This window comes from Oryx dammah, unplaced genomic scaffold (assembly GCF_014754425.2).
Source record: "Oryx dammah isolate SB20612 unplaced genomic scaffold, SCBI_Odam_1.1 HiC_scaffold_3, whole genome shotgun sequence".
NCBI lineage: Eukaryota > Metazoa > Chordata > Mammalia > Artiodactyla > Bovidae > Oryx > Oryx dammah.
Window position 1 is genome coordinate 82521024 of NW_024070187.1, and position 21795 is coordinate 82542818.

Here is a 21795-nt window from a genome sequence, read left to right on the forward strand (position 1 = left end):
TAGACAATACAATACTCACAAATATCAGATAATCTTGTTCAGGTTCTAAAACTTAACAACTAGTCCAGAAAGGAAATCTGATTTTAGAATCTACTAAAAGTTTTAATTAAAAAAAACCTGATATAAGAAATGATAAAGACCTGACCTAACTAAGACAGAAGTGACTAACTGGGAGTAATTACCTACAGGCAGCTTATGATGTAGGAAATGGCAAGTCGCTCAGGGGTGTCCAACTCTTTGCAACCCCATGTCCATGGAATTCTCTAGGCCAGAATACTGGAGTAGGTAGCCTTTTCCTTCTCCAAGGGATCCTCCCAACCCAGGGATCAAAACTGGTCTCCCGCACTGCAGGTGGATTCTTCACCAGGTGAGCCACAAGGGAAGCCCAAGAATACTGAAGTGGGTAGTCTATCCCTTCTTCAGCAGATCTTCCCAAGCCAGGAATGGAACTGGAGTCTCATGCATTGCAGGTAGATTCTTTACCAACTGAGCTATCAGGTAGTTAATCTATCACAGTTTTTGTTGAAAATCCTTTAAGAACTGAAATTGTTTTCTTTGATATCTCTACCCAGCCTCCTGACAAACAGTACTGTTCAGAGGAACACAGGCTCACCTCTTTGGTAGCTGCCAACTAGTTAGGTTACTGCAAATACATGCAAACAAGATACATTGTTCCTAGATTATATAATCCTCTTCTCTCACATCTCCCTTACAAATCCCATGTTTCCTTTCTTAACTCAGTCTACCAGCTTATTCTTATCATTTGTGGGGATAAAACTGCAACATAACTAAAGAACATGCAAACTTCTGAGTATTCTTTGATAATTTATTTTTTGAGTTTCTAGTCTCCCTCTAGGTCCTACCATCAGTCAAAACAAAACAAAAGGACTGTTAGAGAATACTATAAACAACTGTATACCAACAAATTAGATAACTAGAATGGAATGGACAAATTCCTAGAAACACAAGAATTGCCAACACTGATTCAAGAAAAAAATAATCAATTTCAAAAGACTTAATTAGAGAATAAATCAGTAGAAAGAAAACTGCCCAGATGATTTCACCACTGAATTCTACCACCTTTCAAAGACTTAACAGGACTTCTTCACAAACTCTTCCAAAATAATAGAAAAGCACTTCCCAACTCATTTTATGAGGTCAGTGTTATCCAAACACCAAAACTGCACCCAAAAAATCACAAGAAAACTAAAGACCAAAAGAAAACAAAACCCCTCAACAAAATGCCAGCAACATAAAAACAGAATTATGTGTCATGATCAAATAGGATTTATACCAGAGATGCATGTTTGGTTTAAGCCAAAAATCAATTAATGTAGTACATTTTATCAATAATTAAAAAAAAGTATCACATGGTCATCTCAATATACTGATGCAAAAAAAAAGGCATTTGACAAAACACATTTTTTCACTATAAAAAACACTCAACAAACTAGGAATAAAAAGGAATTTCCTCAACCTGATAAAAGGACATCTGCAAAAACCCCACAGCTAAAAACATACTGAACGGTGAAAGACTGGATGTGCTCCTGTTAAGATTAAGAATGAGACAAAGAAGTCTACCATGCCACTCTTACTGAGCCCAGTATTAAAGACTTTAGCCAGAGCTATAATGCAAGAAAAAGCATCCGGATTGTAAAACACAAATAAAACTATCACTATTCACAAATGACATTCAAGACCTTTTACTTAGAAAAGTCCTATAAAATCTACTTTTAAAAGCTATCAGAACTAATACAAGAGTTTAGCAAGATTGCAGGATAAAGATCAACATAAAAATATCAAATGTATTTCTATACATTTGCACTGATCAATCCAAAAGTAATATTTAAAAAGCAATTCCATTCACAACAGCATGAAAAGGGATACTTAGGAGTGAAATTAACAACAGGAAATATAAAACTTATATTACAAAATGCTGTTCAGAGACATTTAAAAAGTCCTAACTAATAGGAAAAACAACCCTGTTCATGGATCAATAGACACTGTTAAGACAGCAATATTCCTTAAACCAACAGATTCAAAGCAATCCATATCAGAATTCTGACATCTTTGCAGAAACTGACATGCTGATTCTAAAACTTATATGGAATTGCAAGATTCAGAATAGCCAAAATATTCCTAAAAAAAGAAAACTCACACTTCCCAATTTCAAAACTTACCTCTAACCAATGATTATCAAGACAGTGTGGTTCTAGAACAATTGATATGTAAACAACAGAATAAAATTGAAAATTCAGAAATAAGCCCATATATCTATGGTCAGTTGATCTACAAAAAGGGTTCTAAGACTATTCAATGGGGGAAAAAAATGTCTTTCCAACAAACAGTTATGGGACAACTGAACAGGGTTGGACTCTTTACAGCATATAGAAAACTTAACTCAAACTGGATCAAAGAATTAAATTTAAGAGCTAAAACTACAAAACTCTTAGAAAAAAACACAGGGGTAAATCTTCATGAACTTGAATTGGACAAAGAATTCATAGATGTGACACCAAAATACCAACAGCAATAAAAGCAATGACAGACAAAACAGATAAATGGGATTTTATCAAAATTAAAAACTTTTGTGCTTCTGGTAGTAAGAAAGCTTTTGTGTGTGTGTATATATATACAGTATGTATAACATTTTAGAAAATTTATGAATTTTTACCAAACCAAAAAAATTTATGACATTTTGATTCCACTTGTTTGACTTAGTATGAATAGAATGCTAAATTTCGAATTTGTATTCACTCAAAACTTTGATATAGTTCCACGTATTTTGGCATCTAGTATTACTGCTAAAAGTCTAGAAAATTTATTATCTTAGTGATTTAAAAAAAAAAATTTGAATGAGGATTGAAACTTCTAATCCAATTCTGAATACTGTGTTATTAAAAAAAACCAGAAAATTAACAAGTGATACAGTATTATTAACTAAAGTACAGATTTTGTTCAAATTCACAAAACTTTATGCTACTGCCCATTATTTGTTTTCATAGCTTATTTAAGGCTCCACACTGTATTTAATTGCACTGAGTAGCTTCAGCTGTATGCAACAAATTCTGGTAAAATCTGTTTTCATTTTTATTCTATTGCAAATATTTCCTAATTTTCCTTGTTATGGCCTTTTAGATACACTCATCATTTAAAAGTGGACATTTAATTTCCAAATACATAGGATTCTGTCCAAAGTATGAATGAATGAAAGTCGCTCAGTTGTGTCCGACTTTTTGCGACCCCATGGACTACACAGTCCATGGAATTTTCCAAGCCAGAATACTGGAGTGGGTAGCCTTTCCCTTCTCCAGGGGATCTTCCCAACCGAGGGATCAAACCCAGGTCTCCTGCATTGCAGGCGGATTCTTTACCAGCTGAGCCACATGGGAAGCCCACAAGGGAAGGGAAGTTTAAAGTATCCTTAACATTAATTTCTTATTTTTATACTAATTTCCCACTTAAATGCTTTCTTCTCTGCAATCATCTTCTGTGTTTTTTTTCAGTCTAACTTTATTGAGGCTTTCAATGGCTAAGTTGAAGATCTCTTTTGGTAAATGTCTCCCTGTACTTGTGACATCATACTTGAAGATATGTGGGTTATTTTCAAGTATCTTTTGATATTGATTTCTAATATAATTCCACAGGAATAAAAGAATGGACTGTATGATTTCAATAACTTTAGACCATGAAATTTTTGCACTTTGTTTTACATCCCTGGATATGTTTCTGTGTCTCCTAGTTTACAGCCTATAGGAACTTGAATAGAATTTGTATCCTGCTGTTGTGTGAAAATTGTATAAATCTTAATTATGTTGAATTGGTTCACAGTGGTTTTCAGGTCTACTATATCCTACTTCTCTATATACTCATTCTATTAATTTTTGAGTTTTTATTGAAATGCCAACTAAAAATCTTAATTTATCTACTTAAAAAAATGTAATATATAGTGGAACTGTATGTAACCTTGCTCCATATTTTCTAAGTTTTCTGTAAATGTGTTAGCATACTTCCATATATTAAAAAATAAAAATTAAAAAGGAAAAAACAACTTTCATGCTTCAAAGAACACCATCAAGAAAATGAGACAACCCAAAGAATGACAGATTATCAAATATCACTTATTTGAAAAGAGACTTATATCTGGAATAAATAAAAACCTCTCAATACAATTCAATTTTTAAAAAAGACAATCCAATTAAAAATCCACAAAGGATCTTAGTCTTCACAGAATGAAAATAGAAATCACAATGAGATACAACTTCATACCAATTAGGATGGCTAGAATCAAAAAGCCAACAAATGTTGACAAGGATGTGGAGTCACTGAAGCCAACTGCTGATAGGAATATGAAATAGTGTAGATGCTTTGGAAAATGATCCTGCAGTTCCTCAAAGGATTAATGTAAAGTTATCATGTGACTCCAGCTTCTCTAATGGCTCAGTGGTAAAGAATATGCCTGCAATGCAGGAGACATGAGTTCAATCCCTGGGTCGGGAAAATCCCCTGGCGAAGGAAATGACAACTCACTCCAGTATTCTTGCTTTCTTGATGGTGTTCTTTGAAGCACATTCTGTTATATTTTGATTATCCATTCATCTATTGCTGGCCATCTGGGAAACTACCTTTTGACTATTATGAATAATGCTGATAAAAACATCTGTGTACAAGTGAAATTGCGTGACTCCGTGCATTATAGCCTGCCAGGCTCCTCTGTCCACAGGATTTTCCACCTTATGACAAGTAAAATATCAAGACAATTATGTGTTTGATCTTCTACATGTAGTAAGTAGACTATACAAATGTCTCAAAGATCTTCCTTTCTATGAATCCAGATACCCAATAGGTTTCCTAAGCAGATACTGTAATAACTATCAACTTTGGATGTTTCTAAATAGTCCCATTATATGTAAGATAGGGATACTAGATCAAATTCAGAAACTCAACATAAAAACTTTATTTTTATACCTTAGTATTTCTCTCAACCCATAACTAAGGCTTATCTGCTTTGTTTAATAAGACTGATTTATTATTATTAACACATTCAAGTAAAAGCAATTAGGTTAATAGAAGACCTAGGTACACTTATTTAAGTATACCTTCCTTACACGTAAAAATAGAGCTAATACATATCCTCTCAACCTCTCAAGATTCTTAACAAAAACCAAATGATACAAAGAATGCTGCTGCTACTAAGTCGATTCAGTCGTGTCCAACTCTGTGTGACTCCATAGACGGCAGCCCACCAGGCCCCCTCCCTGGGATCCTCCAGGTAAGAACACTGGAGTGGGTTGCCATTTCCTTCTCCAATGCATGAAAGTGAGAAGTGAAAGTGAAGTCGCTCAGTCGTGTCCGACTCCTAGCGACCCCATGGACTGCAGCCCACCAGGCTCCTCTGCCCACGGGATTTTCCAGGCAAGAGTACTAGAGTGGGTTGCCATTGTCTTCTCCTGATATAAAGAATAAGTTACTATAAATATGGAAGTCTGACGTAAGACAGAGGGAGTACTGCAAATCATTGGGGGTAAACGTACAACTCAGTGAACTATTTTTATAGATAGTATGCACCATAATGCCATATAGTAATGTATTTTAGAGTATTCTAATCATGTATTCACTACATCCCCAGCACCTGCAATTTCTCATACATAATATGCATTAAGTATTTTTTGAATGAATGAATAAGCAAATGCTATACCAAAAAGCAAAAATGCATAAGAGCAGTATTTACTAGGTTGTCAGGACTGATGAGAATTCATTGAAAGCATCTAGCAAACACTTGATAATAATAAACACTAAAATGTTAAATATTATCATCTTATTGGAAAAAAAATAATGCATTCCCAATTACTAAAATTATATTAATCTCACTTAAAAGAAAGCAACTTGGACTTCCCTAGTGGTCCAGTGATTAAGAATCAGTCTGCCAAAGCAGGGGACATAGGTTCAATCCCTGATCTGGCAAGATCTCACACGACGCAGGACAATGAAGACCTTGCACCAGAACTACTGAGCCTGCATTGTAGAACCCTAAAGCCACAACTACTGAAGCCTGCTCACCCTAGATGAGGTGTTCTGCAACAAGAGAAGCCACCACAATGGGACAACTGTGCATGGCAACTAGAGAGTAGTTGTCCCTGTTTGCTGCAGCTAGAAAAAGCCCACACACAGGACTAAAGACCCACTACAGCCAAAAATTAATTAATTAATTAAAGAAAATAAAAAAGAAAGCAACTCAAACAGGTACACTTAAAAACAAGATGGGGACTTCCCTGGTGGTCCAGTGGTTAAGAATCCAACTTGCAGTGCAGGGGACATGGGTTCAATCCTTAGTTGCAGCACTAATATCCCACATCTTGCAGAGTAACTAAGCCAAAGCACCATAACTACTGAGCCCACATGCCACACCTAGAAAGTCTGTACACCACAACTTTGATGCAAAGAAGATATGACCAAACATCTCCTGTGCCACAACTAAGACCCAATGCAGCCAAATAAATTAATTTTTTTAATTTAATGATTAAGATGATAAATTTTATCTGTTTATATCACAATTTAAAAAAAGGGATTGTTAGGTGACAATAACACCTACCTTATTAAATTTATCATCATACCTCATGTGCTATATATTATTCCCCATTTTAATATGAGTAAACAAATTCAGAGTACTATTTAGCCTGAGGGGTCATGCAGCTAATGACACACCATGGATTTACTACCAGGTCTGTCAGACTGTAGACTCCTTTATGCTAATATTGCTTTCTATAAATGAATGAATAACAGAGACATTTATTAAGTGTCGAACAAAAATAATTACTTTGTACATATAAGAGACATTACCCAGAAGGATTAGGATTTTTCTTCTTAGCCAGGTCTGCTTCATTGCTTCCCAATGACTCATTCTGGGAACCACCAGAATCTTTAGCATATAAAACCTCTGCTCCTGAGCTGCCTTTGTTAGCTCTCTTCTGCTTTTTAAATGGAGCAGCTTTTTTTCCAATATTCTTAGATGATTGGTTTGTTTTTTCAGCAGGTGGTTTTTGTCTACTGTTATGATACACTGACAGTTCATTTCTTACTGAAGAACTGCTAGAAAAAGAACCTACAGGATTAAATGATAACATAAAGTAAGTATACATTTGATTATCTGGCTCACTAAAATATCATTTATATTTTTTCATGTAAACATATACATGCACCCCAATCTCATAGTAATCTATATTTGTTTTCAAGTTAAATTCATAAACTATTCAGCTCTTCACTTTATAGATTGTTGTTGTTGTTAGTCTCTAAGTCTTGTGTGACTCATTCCCAAGATTAGGGTCTTTTCCAATGAGATGCCTCTCTGCATCAGGTGGCCAAAGTACTAGAGCTTCAACTTTAGTGTCAATGAATATTTGAGGTTGATTTCCTTTAAAACTGACTGGCTTGATCTGCTTGCAATTTACAGATACATGGACCAAATCTTTTAAATTGATCACAAGTTTTCAAAACCATCCTCTCTGGCTCTGCCCACTATTCTTCTTAACATCCTGGAATTTCCCCCAAGGTCCCAGTTTCATCTTCTCACTCTCTGTGTACTTTCTTTGAAGGATCTATCTATACAGAACTTTAATTACTATCTATATTCTGATATAATTATTATCTGCATGCTGATATCTATAATATTGAACTACCACTCTTCCCCAAATCTGCCACTCTAGTTTTATTTCCTATCTTAATGAAAAGTGTCACTATCTCAGATATATGAGTCATCTGAGACTCCTGCCCCCAACCACAAGCAATCCTAAATCCTGTCACTCTACTTTCTTTAGAATTGAAGTCGCTCAGTCGTGTCCAACTCTTGTGACCCTATGGACTATAGCCCGCCAGGTTCTTTCATCCATGGGATTTTCCAGGCAAGAATACTGGAGTGGCTTGTCATTTCCTTCTCCAAAGGATCTTCCCAACCCAGGGATTTAACCTGGGTTTCCAGCATTGAAGGCAGATTCTTTACCACTGGGCCACAAGGGAAGAATGCTTCTCAGATCCTCCTCTTTTAAGCACTGCTGCCTGTCATTAGCAGAGACCTTTATCATTTCTTTTCTGGATCCTTAAAACAGCCTCTAAACTGATATCCTTTCTCTATCCATGCCATTCTTCGATCCATCCTTTACACTGTTTTAAGAATCATCCTTAGAAAACACAAATGGAATCACTACAATCTGGTTAAAAATTTTTAGTGATTACCCATAGCTTAAGGATTAAGTTCAAATATGTTTGAGTGAAAGTGAGTGAAAAGTCGCTCAGTCATGTCCAACTCTTTGCGACCCTATATGGACTATAGCCCACCAGGCTTCTCCATCCATGGAATTTTCTAGGCAAGAGTACTGGAGTGGGTTGCCATTTCCTTCTCCACAGTATCATCTTGACCCGGGGAACGAAACCAGGTCTCCCGCATTGCAGGCAGATGCTTTACCATCTGAGCCACCAGGGAATCTCCAAATACGTTTAATTCCAATTTATTACAGAGTTGGACTGTGAAGAAGGCTGAGTGTCGAAGAATTGATGCTTGTGAACTGTGGTGTTGGGAGAAGACTCTTGAGAGTCCCTTGGACTGCAAGGAGACCCAACCAGTCCATTCTGAAGGAGATCAGCCCTGGGATTTCTTTGGAAGGAATGATGCTAAAGCTGAAACTCCAGTACTTTGGCCACCTCATGTGAAGAGTTGACTCACTGGAAAAGACTCTGATGCTGGGAGGGATTGGGGGCAGGAGGAGAAGGGGATGACAGAGGATGAGATGGCTGGATGGCATCACTGACTCAATGGATGTGAGTTTGAGTGAACTCCGGGAGTTGGTGATGGACAGGGAGGCCTGGCGTGCTGGGATTCATGGGGTCGCAAAGAGTCAGACACGACTGACTGAACTGAACTGAACTGAAGTGCTTTTTCATTAAGTGTAACTCAACACTCTTCTCCTAATAGACAAATCAAAAAAGGCAGCAGTACTGAACTATTTTCATTTTTCCAAAGCACTGATCTTAGTAGTCCAGCATTACCTGGGAATCTGTTTGAAATGCAAATTCTCAGGCCTTAGCTTAGACCTACTAAAATTTTCAGAGTAAGATCCTGTAATTTATGTTTTAACAACTCCCCCAGATAATTTTAACAAAACAATTTTAAAAGGTTAAACTCTCAGCACCAGATCTCTACACATGATACTTCTGCTTCAAACATTCTTTCCTCACCATAGCCAATCACTTAGCTTGCTCCTAATCATCCCATCATCAGGAAGCCTTCTCTACACCCCAAGGCTAAATTAAGCAGCTCCTCTCAGTCCTTTTCCCTGGGTCTGGAAGATCCCCTGGAGAAGGAAATGGCAACCCACTCCAGTATTCCTGCCTGGAGAATCCCATGGGCAGAGAAGCCTGGTGGGCTACAGTCCATGGCGTCGCAAAGAGTTGGACACAACTGAGCGACTTCACTTCACTCAGTCCTGTGATAATGTTTATCATACATCTTGATACATGTGAAGAGCCAACTCATTGGAAAAGACCCTGATGCTGCGAAAGAGGGCAGGAGGAGAAGTGGGCAGAGGATGAAATGGTTGGAAAGCATCATCAACTCAATGGACAGAAGTTTGAGCAAACTCTGGGAGACAGGGAAGGACAGGGAAGCCTGGTGTGCTGCAATCCCCGGAGTCACAATGAGTGAGACACGAATGAGCGACTGAACAACAACATACAGCTCATGTTTACTTACCACTCTCTTCCAGCAGACTGACACTCATTTAGACCAAGACCTATCTTTATATTCCTAATGTCTAACAGCAGGGGCAGGATTGTTATAAAGCAAGAGTAGCCTAGAGTAGTAAATAATTTTTCCCAGTTTTATTGATATACAACTGACAGATATCAGTTTTATCAATATATAACTGACATATATCATAACTGACTATGCAAGTTTAAGGTGCAAAACACAATAATCTTATATAGTATATATTGCAAAATAATTATCAGAGGGTACAACTTAAAAGTTCTCATAAAGAAAAAAAAAAATTCTAACTAGGGTGTAAAATTTAAGAAGGTGCTTACTCCAAGTTGGGCTTACATGATAGCTCAGTTGGTAAAGAATCTGCCTGCAATACGGGATACCTGGGTTCATTCCCTGGGTTGGGAAGATCCCCTGGAGAAGGGAAAGGCTACCCACTCCAGTATTCTGGCCTGGAGAATTCCATGGACTGTATAGTCCATGGAGTAGCAAAGAGTCCGACACAACTGTGCAACTTTCACTTCACTTTACTCCAAGTCAGTCACACAGCCCTAAGATCAAGTGTCTTCTTAAATTTCCCATTCTAGGTTGCTCATTTGATGGGCTCAGCCTAACACCATTCCTGCCTCACCATGGGTACACAATAAATGTTTCTTGCATGTACTACAGGCTGATCAAGAGTAAAGAAATATGGGTTCTGTTGTTTCAAATTCTAGCACAAAAGTCTCTGACCTTAAGGAGAACTTATGCTGCTTTTCTATGCTTCAGACTTAGTTTCTTCTTCCATCAGATGAAGGAGTTTGGACCAGGTGATCTGTAAGCATTCCTCCACTTTTGTGACTACCTACTTGACCCCAACATGTCTCAGGACTAATACATGTTTCAAGTCTTTTTTGGTAAATTATGGAGCTCAAGAATGCTTATCCCAGCTTTGTAAGAATTTTATTAATGCATATAATTACATCTTCATTTACCATAGTACAGTTTCCAGCAACCTGGGGCAAAAAGATGAGTTCTTGAAAGCAGTAACAGTAGTATTTAACATTTTAATACTAAATATATGCCATTTAATACGTATAACTTAATGAGATAGAAGTAATGGTAGTCACATTTTAAAGAGTAATAAACTAAACAAAGTAATCTACTCAAAGTTTACCTTCAACATTTATCCTCCCACCATCAATCCCACCAACCTACTTCTAAGTGTTGCCACATACTCTGCCTTTACCTTTTCACATTTAATGTCCCTGATTCAATCTAGAGCTAACCCTTTTATTCTAGGGTAGCCCACACTAATTCCTTGCCTACACAAGGACTGTGATCCTGTACCTTTCTACACAGTCATTTTAAAGAGCAGATGAGCTGATTTAATATCCTGCATATTATAAAAGAGAGACCGACCTTCTCTTGACCCCACATCTGTCACATCCCTTTATTTTACTGTCTCTTTGGTCTCACTTCCAAACTCCCTTGAACCCACCTCAATCAGAGATGTTTGGTCTCATCATTCTACAAAAATCAATTTTATCAAGGTGATAACCTCCATGTTGTCAAAATCACACTGTAAATTCTTAGCTCTCACCTAATTCACATCATGAAAGTGAAGTGAAAGCGAAGTCCCTCAGTCGTGTCCAACTCTTTGCGAACCCATGAACTGTAGCCTACCAGGCTTCTCCCTCCATGGGATTCTCCAGGCAAGAATACTGGAGTGGGTTACCATTTCCTTCTCCAGGGGATCTTCCCGACCCAGGGATCAAACCCAGGTCTCCCGCATTGGAGGCAGATGCTTTAACCTCTCAGCCACCAGGGATAGTTCCTCACCTCATCCAATATATCTATACTGCTGGTCTTCCTTCTGTAGAATGTAAGTCATATAACAGCAGCAATTTTTCATTTTTGGTTTTATTTTTCCACAGTTGTATCTCTATACCTAAAATACTATATATGATAAAGCTTCATGAATATCTTTATAATTAATTGATTTAATATTTCTGTCGGCGATCCAATTTAATTTTTTCCTCATGAGATTTTTCTCAAGGGGACAGGAATATAAATCAAACACAGAGCCTCTCATAGAATGAATATGATTTAAATAAAAATACTTACTCTGCTCTGATTTTACCACCCACCAATCAGATGGGCATCTAGAAATTCTTTGACTTCTTCTGACAGTTGAAGTTAATTCTTCAGGTTCAATTTTGTTCTTCTTGGACCCACTTGAAAAATGCTTCTTTTTGCATTCCTTATCTTTTTTCTGATTCTTTTTATGAGGAACATTGGTGCTACCTTTCTTGCTTCCTAAAATAAAGAATAAAAATAAAAATCTACTGAACCAAAGAATATTCAGAAAACCACAGCCAATTAAAAAACAAACAAAAAAGACCTCTCAATTATAGAAACTTCTTAAATTTATCCTATGGACTTCTTTTTTCTTCTATTTTTTAAAAGTCACGCATTCTCAAAATCTACAACTTCCTCTCAGCTAAATGCAAACTTTGCACATTGCTTGATAAGCAACATATACTCCTGAGTCAAAAAGAAAAGTATAGTATGTAAAGGAAAAATGCAATATATGACTCCTTCCACTACTTAAGAAAGTCCCACGTAAGAAAAGGTTAACCACTTCTTTTCTGTTTTAAAATAATTCATGACTTTAGTCAATCTAATTTATGGAAGAGAATACTTAAAGGAAGTTTTCAACAAAGATGTATTTCCTACCTGAAGGAAAAAAGAATGCTTCTTTGAATAGAATTTAAAGAGGAAAAAGAATTTAAACCAAGAATGAATATGGAAAGCAACAAAAATTTAAAGGTGTCAATAGTAGTTTTACTACAAAAGCAGGTAGAGAAGAAAAGATCTAACAAAAAGGAAAGATGAATTCTAATTTCATTTTTGAGACTGACAACCAGGAAGAAGGGGAAATCAGAAATACAGGCTATTTTAATACAAACATTGCATCTACAATAAAATGTGTACAATCACCAACATGAGTTTAACAATGGAAATATTTTTTTTCAGAAAGAGATTAAAACATTAGATGTTATATAATGAAAAATTTTCTTGACCACCAAGTCAGTCAAGAAACCTGCATTTTTAAGTTTCTGACACAAATATTTCTACGAGATCCAAAGAAATTAAAATCATTATCAAGTAGGAAACTCATATGGTAAATAACCTGGAAGATCCTGAGCTCACCTCCTCCCACAGGCATACTAAAATTACAACTACTATTTACAGAGTAAATATTGATGAGAACAATTTGAAGGCTAGCAGAAAAGACCGTCTACAACTAAAGACATAAAGAGTCACAAGACAGGTAGGAAAGGCAGAGACAAGAGACAATCAAGACCCAGGGTGGGAAACCTATACACAGAAGAATAATTACAACTGCATGGTTCTCCTCAGGGAGCCACACAGGTCTGAGTCCCACACTGGGCTCCCCTGCTTAGGGTTCCTGCACCAGGAAGACAAGCCCCCCTGAAGTTTGACTTTGAAGGCTAGTGAGGCTTACTTGCAGGAGAATCTGAGGGCTATATAAATACAGACACCACTCTTAACAGGCAAACACATTGTAATTAAAAAGGCAAAATCTCAAACACTCCAATGCCCAAGGCAGAAGCAGTAGTTTGGAAGGAGCCTGGGTCAGAACCATTTGCTGATCTTGGAGAGCCTCCCAGAGAGGCAGGTAATTAAGTGGAGCTCACTGGGGACCCAGATGCTTGTTGCAGTCATTGTTCTACCACAAGGACACTGCTGTCGGCAACCACAATTTTGGATTTTCGGAATCTTCTATCTAGCTTACTAGAGCTTCCCAGTGGTCAGTGGTAAAGAACCCACTTGCCAATGCAGGAGACGTGGGTTTGATCCCTGGGACAGAAAGATCCCCTGGAGAACAAAATGGTAACCAGTATTGGCAACTCCAGTATTCTTGCCTGGGAAATCCCACGAGCAGAGGAGCCTGAAGAGCTATAGTCCATAGGCTCACAAAACAGTCAGATATGACATAGCAACTATTAATAAAACAACAACATCTAGCTTACTCATGCCAGAACCCCCTCCACCCACCAGTAGGTCAACATCAGTCCTGGGACAACCCAGGTCAAGAAGCCAACCTACTTGGGACCCAGCCCTACTTATCAGTGGGACAGCATTAGCCTCTGGACCTCTGGAACCCACGGCCAACCATCAGGACTCAGTCCTACCCACCATCAGTCTGATACCAGCTCCAGGAATCCCAGGGCCTTAGTAGCCAGAAATCCCAGGATCCAGCTCTACCCACCCGTGAATTTACACCAGCTCCAAAACACCCTGGACCTCACAGCCACCGGTGTAAGGAACAGGTCCTGCCCACAAGCAGGCAACATCAGCCCCAGCCCACAGCTCTGCCCACCAGCAGACCAACATTAGCTCCCAGACCCCAGGCACCACAACCAACCACCCCAGGACCTGGCTGAGCCAACCAGCAGCAGCAGCTTCCACACTATACAAGGGCAAAGAATTGAGTAGGGTACAGCCTTCCTACCAGCACTTTAAGTCATCTTTATCACCTATAGCATATTAACACTATTTGGTATCAGTTCAGTTCAGTTGCTGTCGTGTCCAACTCTTTGTAACCCCATGAATCGCAGTATGCCAAGCCTCCCTGTTCATCACCAACTCCCGGAGTTCACTCAGATTCACATCCATCGAGTCAGTGATGCCATCCAGCCATCTCATCCTCTGTCATCCCCTTCTGCTCCTGGCCCCAATCCCTCCCAACATCAGAGTATTTTCCAATGAGCCAACTTTTCACATGAGGTGGCCAAAGTACTGGAGTTTCAGCTTTAGCATCATTCCTTCCAAAGAAATCCGAGGGCTGATCTCCTTCAGAACGGACTGGTTGGATTTCCTTGCAGTCCAAGGGACTCTCGAGAGTCTTCTCCAACACCACAGTTCAAAAGCATCAATTCTTCGGGCAACCCACTCCAGTACTCTTGCCTGGAAAATCCCATGGATGGAGGAGCCTGGTAGGCTGCAGTCCATGGGGTCCCTGAGAGTTGGACATGACCAAGCGACTTCACTTTCACGCATTGGAAAAGGAAATGGCAACCCACTCCAGTGTTCCTACCTGGAGAATCCCAGGGACGGAGGAGCCTGGTGGGCTGCTGTCTATGGGGTTGCACAGAGTCGGACATGACTGAAGCGACTTAGCAGCAGCAGCAGTCTTCTTCACAGTCCAACTCTCACATCCATACATGACCACAGGAAAAACCATAGCCTTGACTAGATGGACCTTAGTCAGCAAAGTAACGTCTCTGATTTTGAATATGCTATCTAGGTTGGTCATAACTTTTCTTCCAAGGAGTAAGTGTCTTTTAATTTCATGGCTGCAGTCACCATCTGCAGTGATTTGGGAGCCCAAATAAATAAAGGCTGACACTGTTTCCACTGTTTCCCCATCTATTTCCCATGAAGTGATGTGACCAGATGCCATGATCTTAGTTTTCTGAATGTTGAGCTTTAAGCCAACTTTTTCACTCTCCTCTTTCACTTTCATCAAGAGGCTTTTTAGTTCCTCTTCACTTTCTGCCATAAGAGTGGTGTCATCTGCTTATCTGAGGTTATTGGTATTTCTCCCAGCAATCTTGATTCCAGCTTGTGTTTCTTCCAGTCCAGCGTTTCTCATGATGTACTCTGCATAGAAGTTAAATAAGCAGGGTGACTTGACGGACTCCTTTTCCTATCTGGAACCAGTCTGTTACTCCATGTCCAGTTCTAACTGTTGCTTCCTGACCTGTATACAGATTTCAACAGACACCAAAATAACTTCAGCTTAAAGCCTATATTTCACTAGGCAATGATACTGATTAAACTGCTACCAAGCATGAGCAATTTTAGATACTACCTAAATTTTGATACTTAAAAGTGTGGCTCACATCAACTACACTAGCGTCACGTGGGATATACTGTTTAGAACAACAGAATCTTGGGTCCCACCCCAGACCCACTAAATCAGTTTATTAATCAATATTTTAACAAGAGCCTCAGTGAATTCAAATGCACATGCAAATATGAAAAACGCTATTCTAGGTGCTTTAGTCATTCTCCCAGTTAAATGTGATTAGAAAGTAGAGGGATAGAGGAAAAAATGAGTGAAATTCTGTCATGAAACCTTAGCAACATCACTCTCTGATTCTATTTTCAGAAAGTTATAGGATTTGGGAATACTTTCGGAATGAAGAGAACTGATTGATAGTGATAAAGAGAACTGATTTGTGCTTATAAAGGAGTAAAAGAAGACTATTTGCCTTAATTATACTGTTGCTGTTCAGTTGCTAAGTCATGTCCACCACTTTGGGACCTTATGGGCTGCAGCACGCCAGGCTTCCCTGTCCTTCGCTATCTCCTGGAGTTTGCTCAAATTCATGTCCACTGAGTCAGTGATGCCATTCAACTATCTCATCCTCTGCCTCTCCTCCTGCCCTTAATCTTTGCCAGCATCAGGGTCTTTTACAATGAGCTGGCTACTGGCATCAGGCAGCCAAAGTTTTGGAGCTTCAGCTTCAGAATCACTCCATCCAATGAATATTCAGGGCTGATTTCCTGTAAGACTGACTGGTTCAATCTCCTTGCTGTCCAAGGGACTCTCCAAGAGTTTTTTCCAGCACCAGAGTTGAAAAGCATCAATTCTTTGGCGCTTAGCTTCTTTATGGTCCAACTCATATCCATACATGACTACAGGAAAAACCATAGATTTGACTAGATGGAACACTGTCGGCAAAGTGATGTCTCTGCTTTACAATACACTTAAAATACTATTAAAATTTGTCATAGCTTTTCTTTCAAGGTGCAAGTGTCTTTTAATTTTGTGGCTCCACAGTGATTTGGGAGTCCAAGAAAATAAAATCTGCCACTATTTCCACTTTTGCTCCATCTATTTGCCATAAAAGTGATGGCACTGGATGCCATGATTTTAGTTTTTTGAATGCTGAGTTTTAAGCCAGGTTTTTCACTCTCCTCTTTCACCCTCCTCAAGAGTTTCTTTAGTTCCTCTTCACTTTCTGCCATTAGAGTGGTATCATCTGCATATCTGAGGTTGTTGTTATTTCTCAGCAATATTGATTCCAGCTTGGGATTCATCTAGCTTGACATTTTGCATGATGTACTCTGCACGTAAGTTTAAAAAATACACTGAGAGTATACAATCTTGATGCACTCCTTTCCCAACTTGGAACCAATCCAAGGCTCCAGATGCGGTTCTAACTGTTGTTTCTTGACCTGTATACAAGTTTCTCAGGTAGCAGGTAAGATGCTCTGGTATTCCCATCTCTTTAAGAATTTTCCATTTTGCTGTGATCCACACTAAGGCTTTAGTGTAGTCAATGAAACAGAAATAGATGATTTTCTGGAACTCCCTTGCTTTTCTATGTTCCAATTTGTTGTACAGTTGCACAGTTATATCCAACTCTTTTCGACCCCATGGACTGCAGCACACCAGGCTTCCCAGTCTTTCACCATCTCCTGGAGCTTGCTCAAACTTATGTCCACTGAGTCAGTGATGCCATCCAACCATCTCGTCCTCTATCATCCTTTCCTCCTCCTGCCTTCAATCTTTCCCAGCATCAGTCTTTTTCAATGAGTTGGCTCTTCTCATCAGGTGGCCAAAGTACTGAAGCATCAGCTTCAGCATGAGTCTTTCCAATGAATACCCAGGGTTATGTCCTTAGGATTGACTAATTTGATCTCCTGGCAGTCCAAGGGACTCTCAAGAGTCTTCTCCAAAACCACCGTTTGAAGGCATCAATTCTTCAGTGCTCAGCCTTTTTTATTGTTCATCTCTCACACCTATACATGACTACTGGAAAAACCATAGCTTTCATTATATGACCCGGATGTTGGCAATCTCTGGTTCTTCTGCCTTTACTAAATCCAGCTTGAACAACAAGAAGGTCTCGGATCACATACTGTTGAAACCTAGCTTGAAGGATTTTGAGCATTACCTTGCTAGCATGTGAAATGAGCACAATTCTATGGAAGTGTGAACTTTCTTTGGCATTGCCTTTCCTTGAGATTGGAATAAAATCTGATCTCTTCCAGTCCTGTGGCCATTGCTGATATTCCAAATTTGATGGCATATTGAGTGCAGCACTTTATCACCATCATCTTTAACCAACTAAAATAGCTCAGCTGGAATTCCATCACCTCCACTAGCTTTGTTCATAATAATGCTTCCTCAGGCCCACTTGACTTCAGTTGACTCCATACTCCAAGATGTCTGGCTCTAGGTGAGTGACACACCTTCATGGTTTTCCAGGTAACTAAGGCTTTTTTTCTACACTTCTTCTGTGCATTCTTGCCACCTCTTCTTAATCTCTTCTCCTTATGTTTGGTCCTTCACTTCTGCATTTACACTGTTCTGTAATTATACTGGATCAGGCACAAAAATTTTTATTTAAAAAAATAGAAATAATCTACTGTACCAATATTATGCTTAATAAGAGTATCAACCAATACTTTCAAGATGATGACAACAGGAAACACTACAAGCTACCACAAAGAAAACCCTGTAAATAAATAACATATTTTAGGAAGTATGTATAGAGAATAATAGAGTCAATTTACAAAACACCAAAGCAAGAATGAGAACTTTCAACATAGTTGCCACTATTAGTTTGAAAAAGTATTTGCACAATAGCAAGAATTTTCACTAATGAGCATCATTTTCCAGCCCCCAAGATTTCCATCCACATCGCTCTTCTCTAATTCCTTTTATTTATGTCTTTCCTTCTTGTTTTTCCCTTATGCTTCTCAAAAATATCCTCAGGAACTGCTTCAATAAATGAGAGGTACTCAATATGACAGAGATTACTGTCCAATTTCATTAAATTGATTCAAAAAAAGCAAAAAAACACGAATGTGAACGATGATTTAAAGCAAAAGAATATGAAGAAGAAAATGCTACCATCAAAGATCTATTCAGACAATGATACAAAAAAAAAAAAATCACACAAAGTAAAAAAGAAACGAATTAAGAACACCATTTTCGATTCCAGCTCCAGATCAAGAAAGATTAGAGAATGAATGACATAAAAAGGAACGTATACAGACCATTAAGCTGATATATGAAACATCTGATAATAGAAAAACAGGTGACTTAGAACCGTGGGGACACAAGTTCTAAGTACGGCAATTACTAGGGGAAAAAAGTAACTACTGTAGAAAATTTTGTATATTTACATCTATAGGAATAGGATGCTGAAGATGGGGCAGTTCAGTTCTGTCACTGAGTCATGTCTGACTTTTTGCGACCCCATGAATTACAGCACGTCAGGCCTCCCTGTCCATCACCAACTCCCAGAGTTCACTCAGACTCACTTCCATCGAGTCAGTGATGCCAACCAGCCATCTCATCCTCGGTTGTCCCCTTCTCCTTCTGCCCCCAATCCCTCCCAGCATCAGAGTATTTTCCAATGAGTCAACTCTTCTCATGAGGTGGCCAAAGTACTGGAGTTTCAGCTTTAGCATCATTCCTTCCAAAGAAATCCCAGGGCTGATCTCCTTCAGAATGGACTGGTTGGGTCTCCTTGCAGTCCAAGGGACTCTAAAGAGTCTTCTCCAACACCACAGTTCAAAAGCATCAATTCTTTGGCGCTGAGCCTTCTTCACAGTCCAACTCTTGCATCCATACATGACTACTGGAAAAACCATAGACTTGACTACATGGACCTTAGTCAGCAAAGTAACGTCTCTGCTTTTGAATATGCTATCTAGGTTGGTCATAACTTTTCTTCCAAGGAGTAAGCGTCTTTTAATTTCATGGCTGCAGTCACCATCTGCAGTGATTTGGGAGCCCAGAAAAATAAAGTCTGACACTGTTTCTACTATTTCCCCATCTATTTCCCATGAAGTGATGGTACCAAATGCCATGATCTTCGTTTTCTGAATGTTGAGCTTTAAGCCAACTTTTTCACTCTCCTCTTTCACTTTCATCAAGAGGCTTTTGAGTTCCTCTTTACTTTCTGCCGTAAGGGTGGTGTCATCTGCATAGATTCCAGCTTGTGCTTCTTCCATCCCAGCGTTTCTCATGTACTCTGCATAGAAGTTAAATAAGCAGGGTGACAATATACAACCTTGTCGCACTCCTTTTCCTACTGGGAACAAGTCTGTTGTTTCATGTCCATTTCTAACTGTTGCTTCCTGACCTGCATACAGATTTCTCAAGAGGCAGGTCAGGTGGTCTGGTATTCCCATCTCTTGGGCTTCCCTGGTGGCTCAGAGGTTAAGGCGTCTGCCTTCAATGCAGGAGACCTGGGTTTGATCCCTGGATCGGGAAGATCCCCTGGAGAAGGCAATGGTAACCCACTCCAGTATTCTTGCCTGGAGAATCCCATGGACGGAGAGCCTGTTAGGTTATAGTACACGAGGTCACAAAGAGTCGGACACGACTGAGCGATTTCACTTCAGCATTTTCCACAGTTTATTGTGATCCACAAAATCAAAGTCTTTGGCATAGTCAATAAAGCAGAAAGAGATGTTTTTCTGCAACTCTCTTGCTTTTTCCATGATCCAGCGAATGTTGGAAATTTGATCTGTGGTTCCTCTGCCTTTTCTAAAACCAGCTTGAACATCTGGAAGTTCATGGTTCATGTATTGCTGAAGCTTGGCATGGAGAATTTGGAGCATTACTTTACTAGCGTGTGAGATGAGTGCAATTGTGTGATAGTCTGAGCATTCTTTGGCATTGCCTTTCTTTGGGATTGGAATGAAAACTGACCTTTCCAGTCCTGTGGCCACTGCTGAGTTTTCAAATTTGCTGGCATATTGAGTGTAGCACTTTCACAGCATCATCTTTCAGGATTTGAAAGAGCTCAACTGGAATTCCATCACCTCCACTAGCTTTGTTCATAGTGATGCTTTCTAAGGCCCACTTGACTTCACATTCCAGGATGTCTGGCTCTAGGTGAGTAATCACACCATCATGATTATCTGGGTCGTGAAGAACTTTTTTGTACAGTTCTTCTGTCTATTCTTGCCACCTCTTCTTAATATCTTCTGCTTCTGTTAGGTCCATACTATTTCTGTCCTTGATCGAGCCCATCTTTGCATGAAATGTTCCCTTGGTATCTCTAATTTTCTTGAAGAGATCTCTAGTCTTTCCCATTCTGTTGTTTTCCTCTTTTTCTTTGCATTGACTGCTGAGGAAGGCTTTCTTATCTCTTCTTGCTATTCTTTGCAACTCTGCATTCAGATGCTTATATATTTCCTTTTCGCTTCTCTTCTTTTCACAGCTATTTGTAAGACCTCCCCAGACAGCCATTTTGCTTTTTTGCATTTCTTTTCCATGGGGATAGTCTTCATCCCTGTCTCCTGTACAATGTCATGAACCTCTGTCCACAGTTCATCAGGCACTCTATCTATCAGATCTAGTTCCTTAAATCTATTTCTCACTTCCACTATATAATCATAAGGGATTTGATTTAGGTCATACCTGAATGGTCTAGTGGTTTTCCCTACTTTCTTCTATTTAAGTCTGAATTTGGCAATATATGAGTTCATGATCTGAGCCACACTCAGCTCCTGGTCTTGTTTTTGCTGACTGTATAGAGATTCTCCATCGATGGCTGCAAAGAATATAATCAATCTGATTTCACTGTTGACCTCTGGTGATGTCCATGTGTAGAGTCTTCTCTTGTGTTGTTGGAAGAGGGTGTTTGCTATGAGCAGTACATTTTCTTGGCAAAACTCTATTATTCCTTGCCCTGCTTCATTCTGCATTCCACGGCCAAATTTGCCTGTTACTCCAGGTGTTTCTCGACTTCCTACTTTTGCATTCCAGTCCCCTATAATGAAAAGGACATCTTTTTGGGGTGTTAGTTCTAAAAGGTCTTGTAGGTCTTCATAGAACCGTTCAACTTCAGCTTCTTCAGCGTTACTGGTTGGGGCACAGACTTGGATTACTGTGATATTGAACGGTTTGCTTTGGAAACGAACAGAGATCATTCTGTCAGTTTTGAGATTGCATCCAAATACTGCATTTCAGACTCTTTTGTTGACCATGATGGCTA

The 21795-nt window shown here is 39.0% G+C and overlaps 1 protein-coding gene across 3 annotated transcripts in view; it reads right to left on the reverse strand.

Moving 5' to 3' along the window:
• The window catches only part of CENPC (centromere protein C), a 92069-nt gene that overhangs the window by 25372 nt on the left and 44902 nt on the right, over positions 1 to 21795 (reverse strand). For all 3 annotated transcript variants that reach the window (XM_040238292.1, XM_040238291.1, XM_040238293.1), the window contains 2 exons: positions 11858 to 12049; positions 6841 to 7102 (listed from right to left, as the gene is read on the reverse strand). In XM_040238292.1, the coding sequence (XP_040094226.1) occupies positions 6841 to 7102; positions 11858 to 12049 (454 nt within the window). The remainder of the gene's footprint in view (positions 1 to 6840; positions 7103 to 11857; positions 12050 to 21795) is intronic.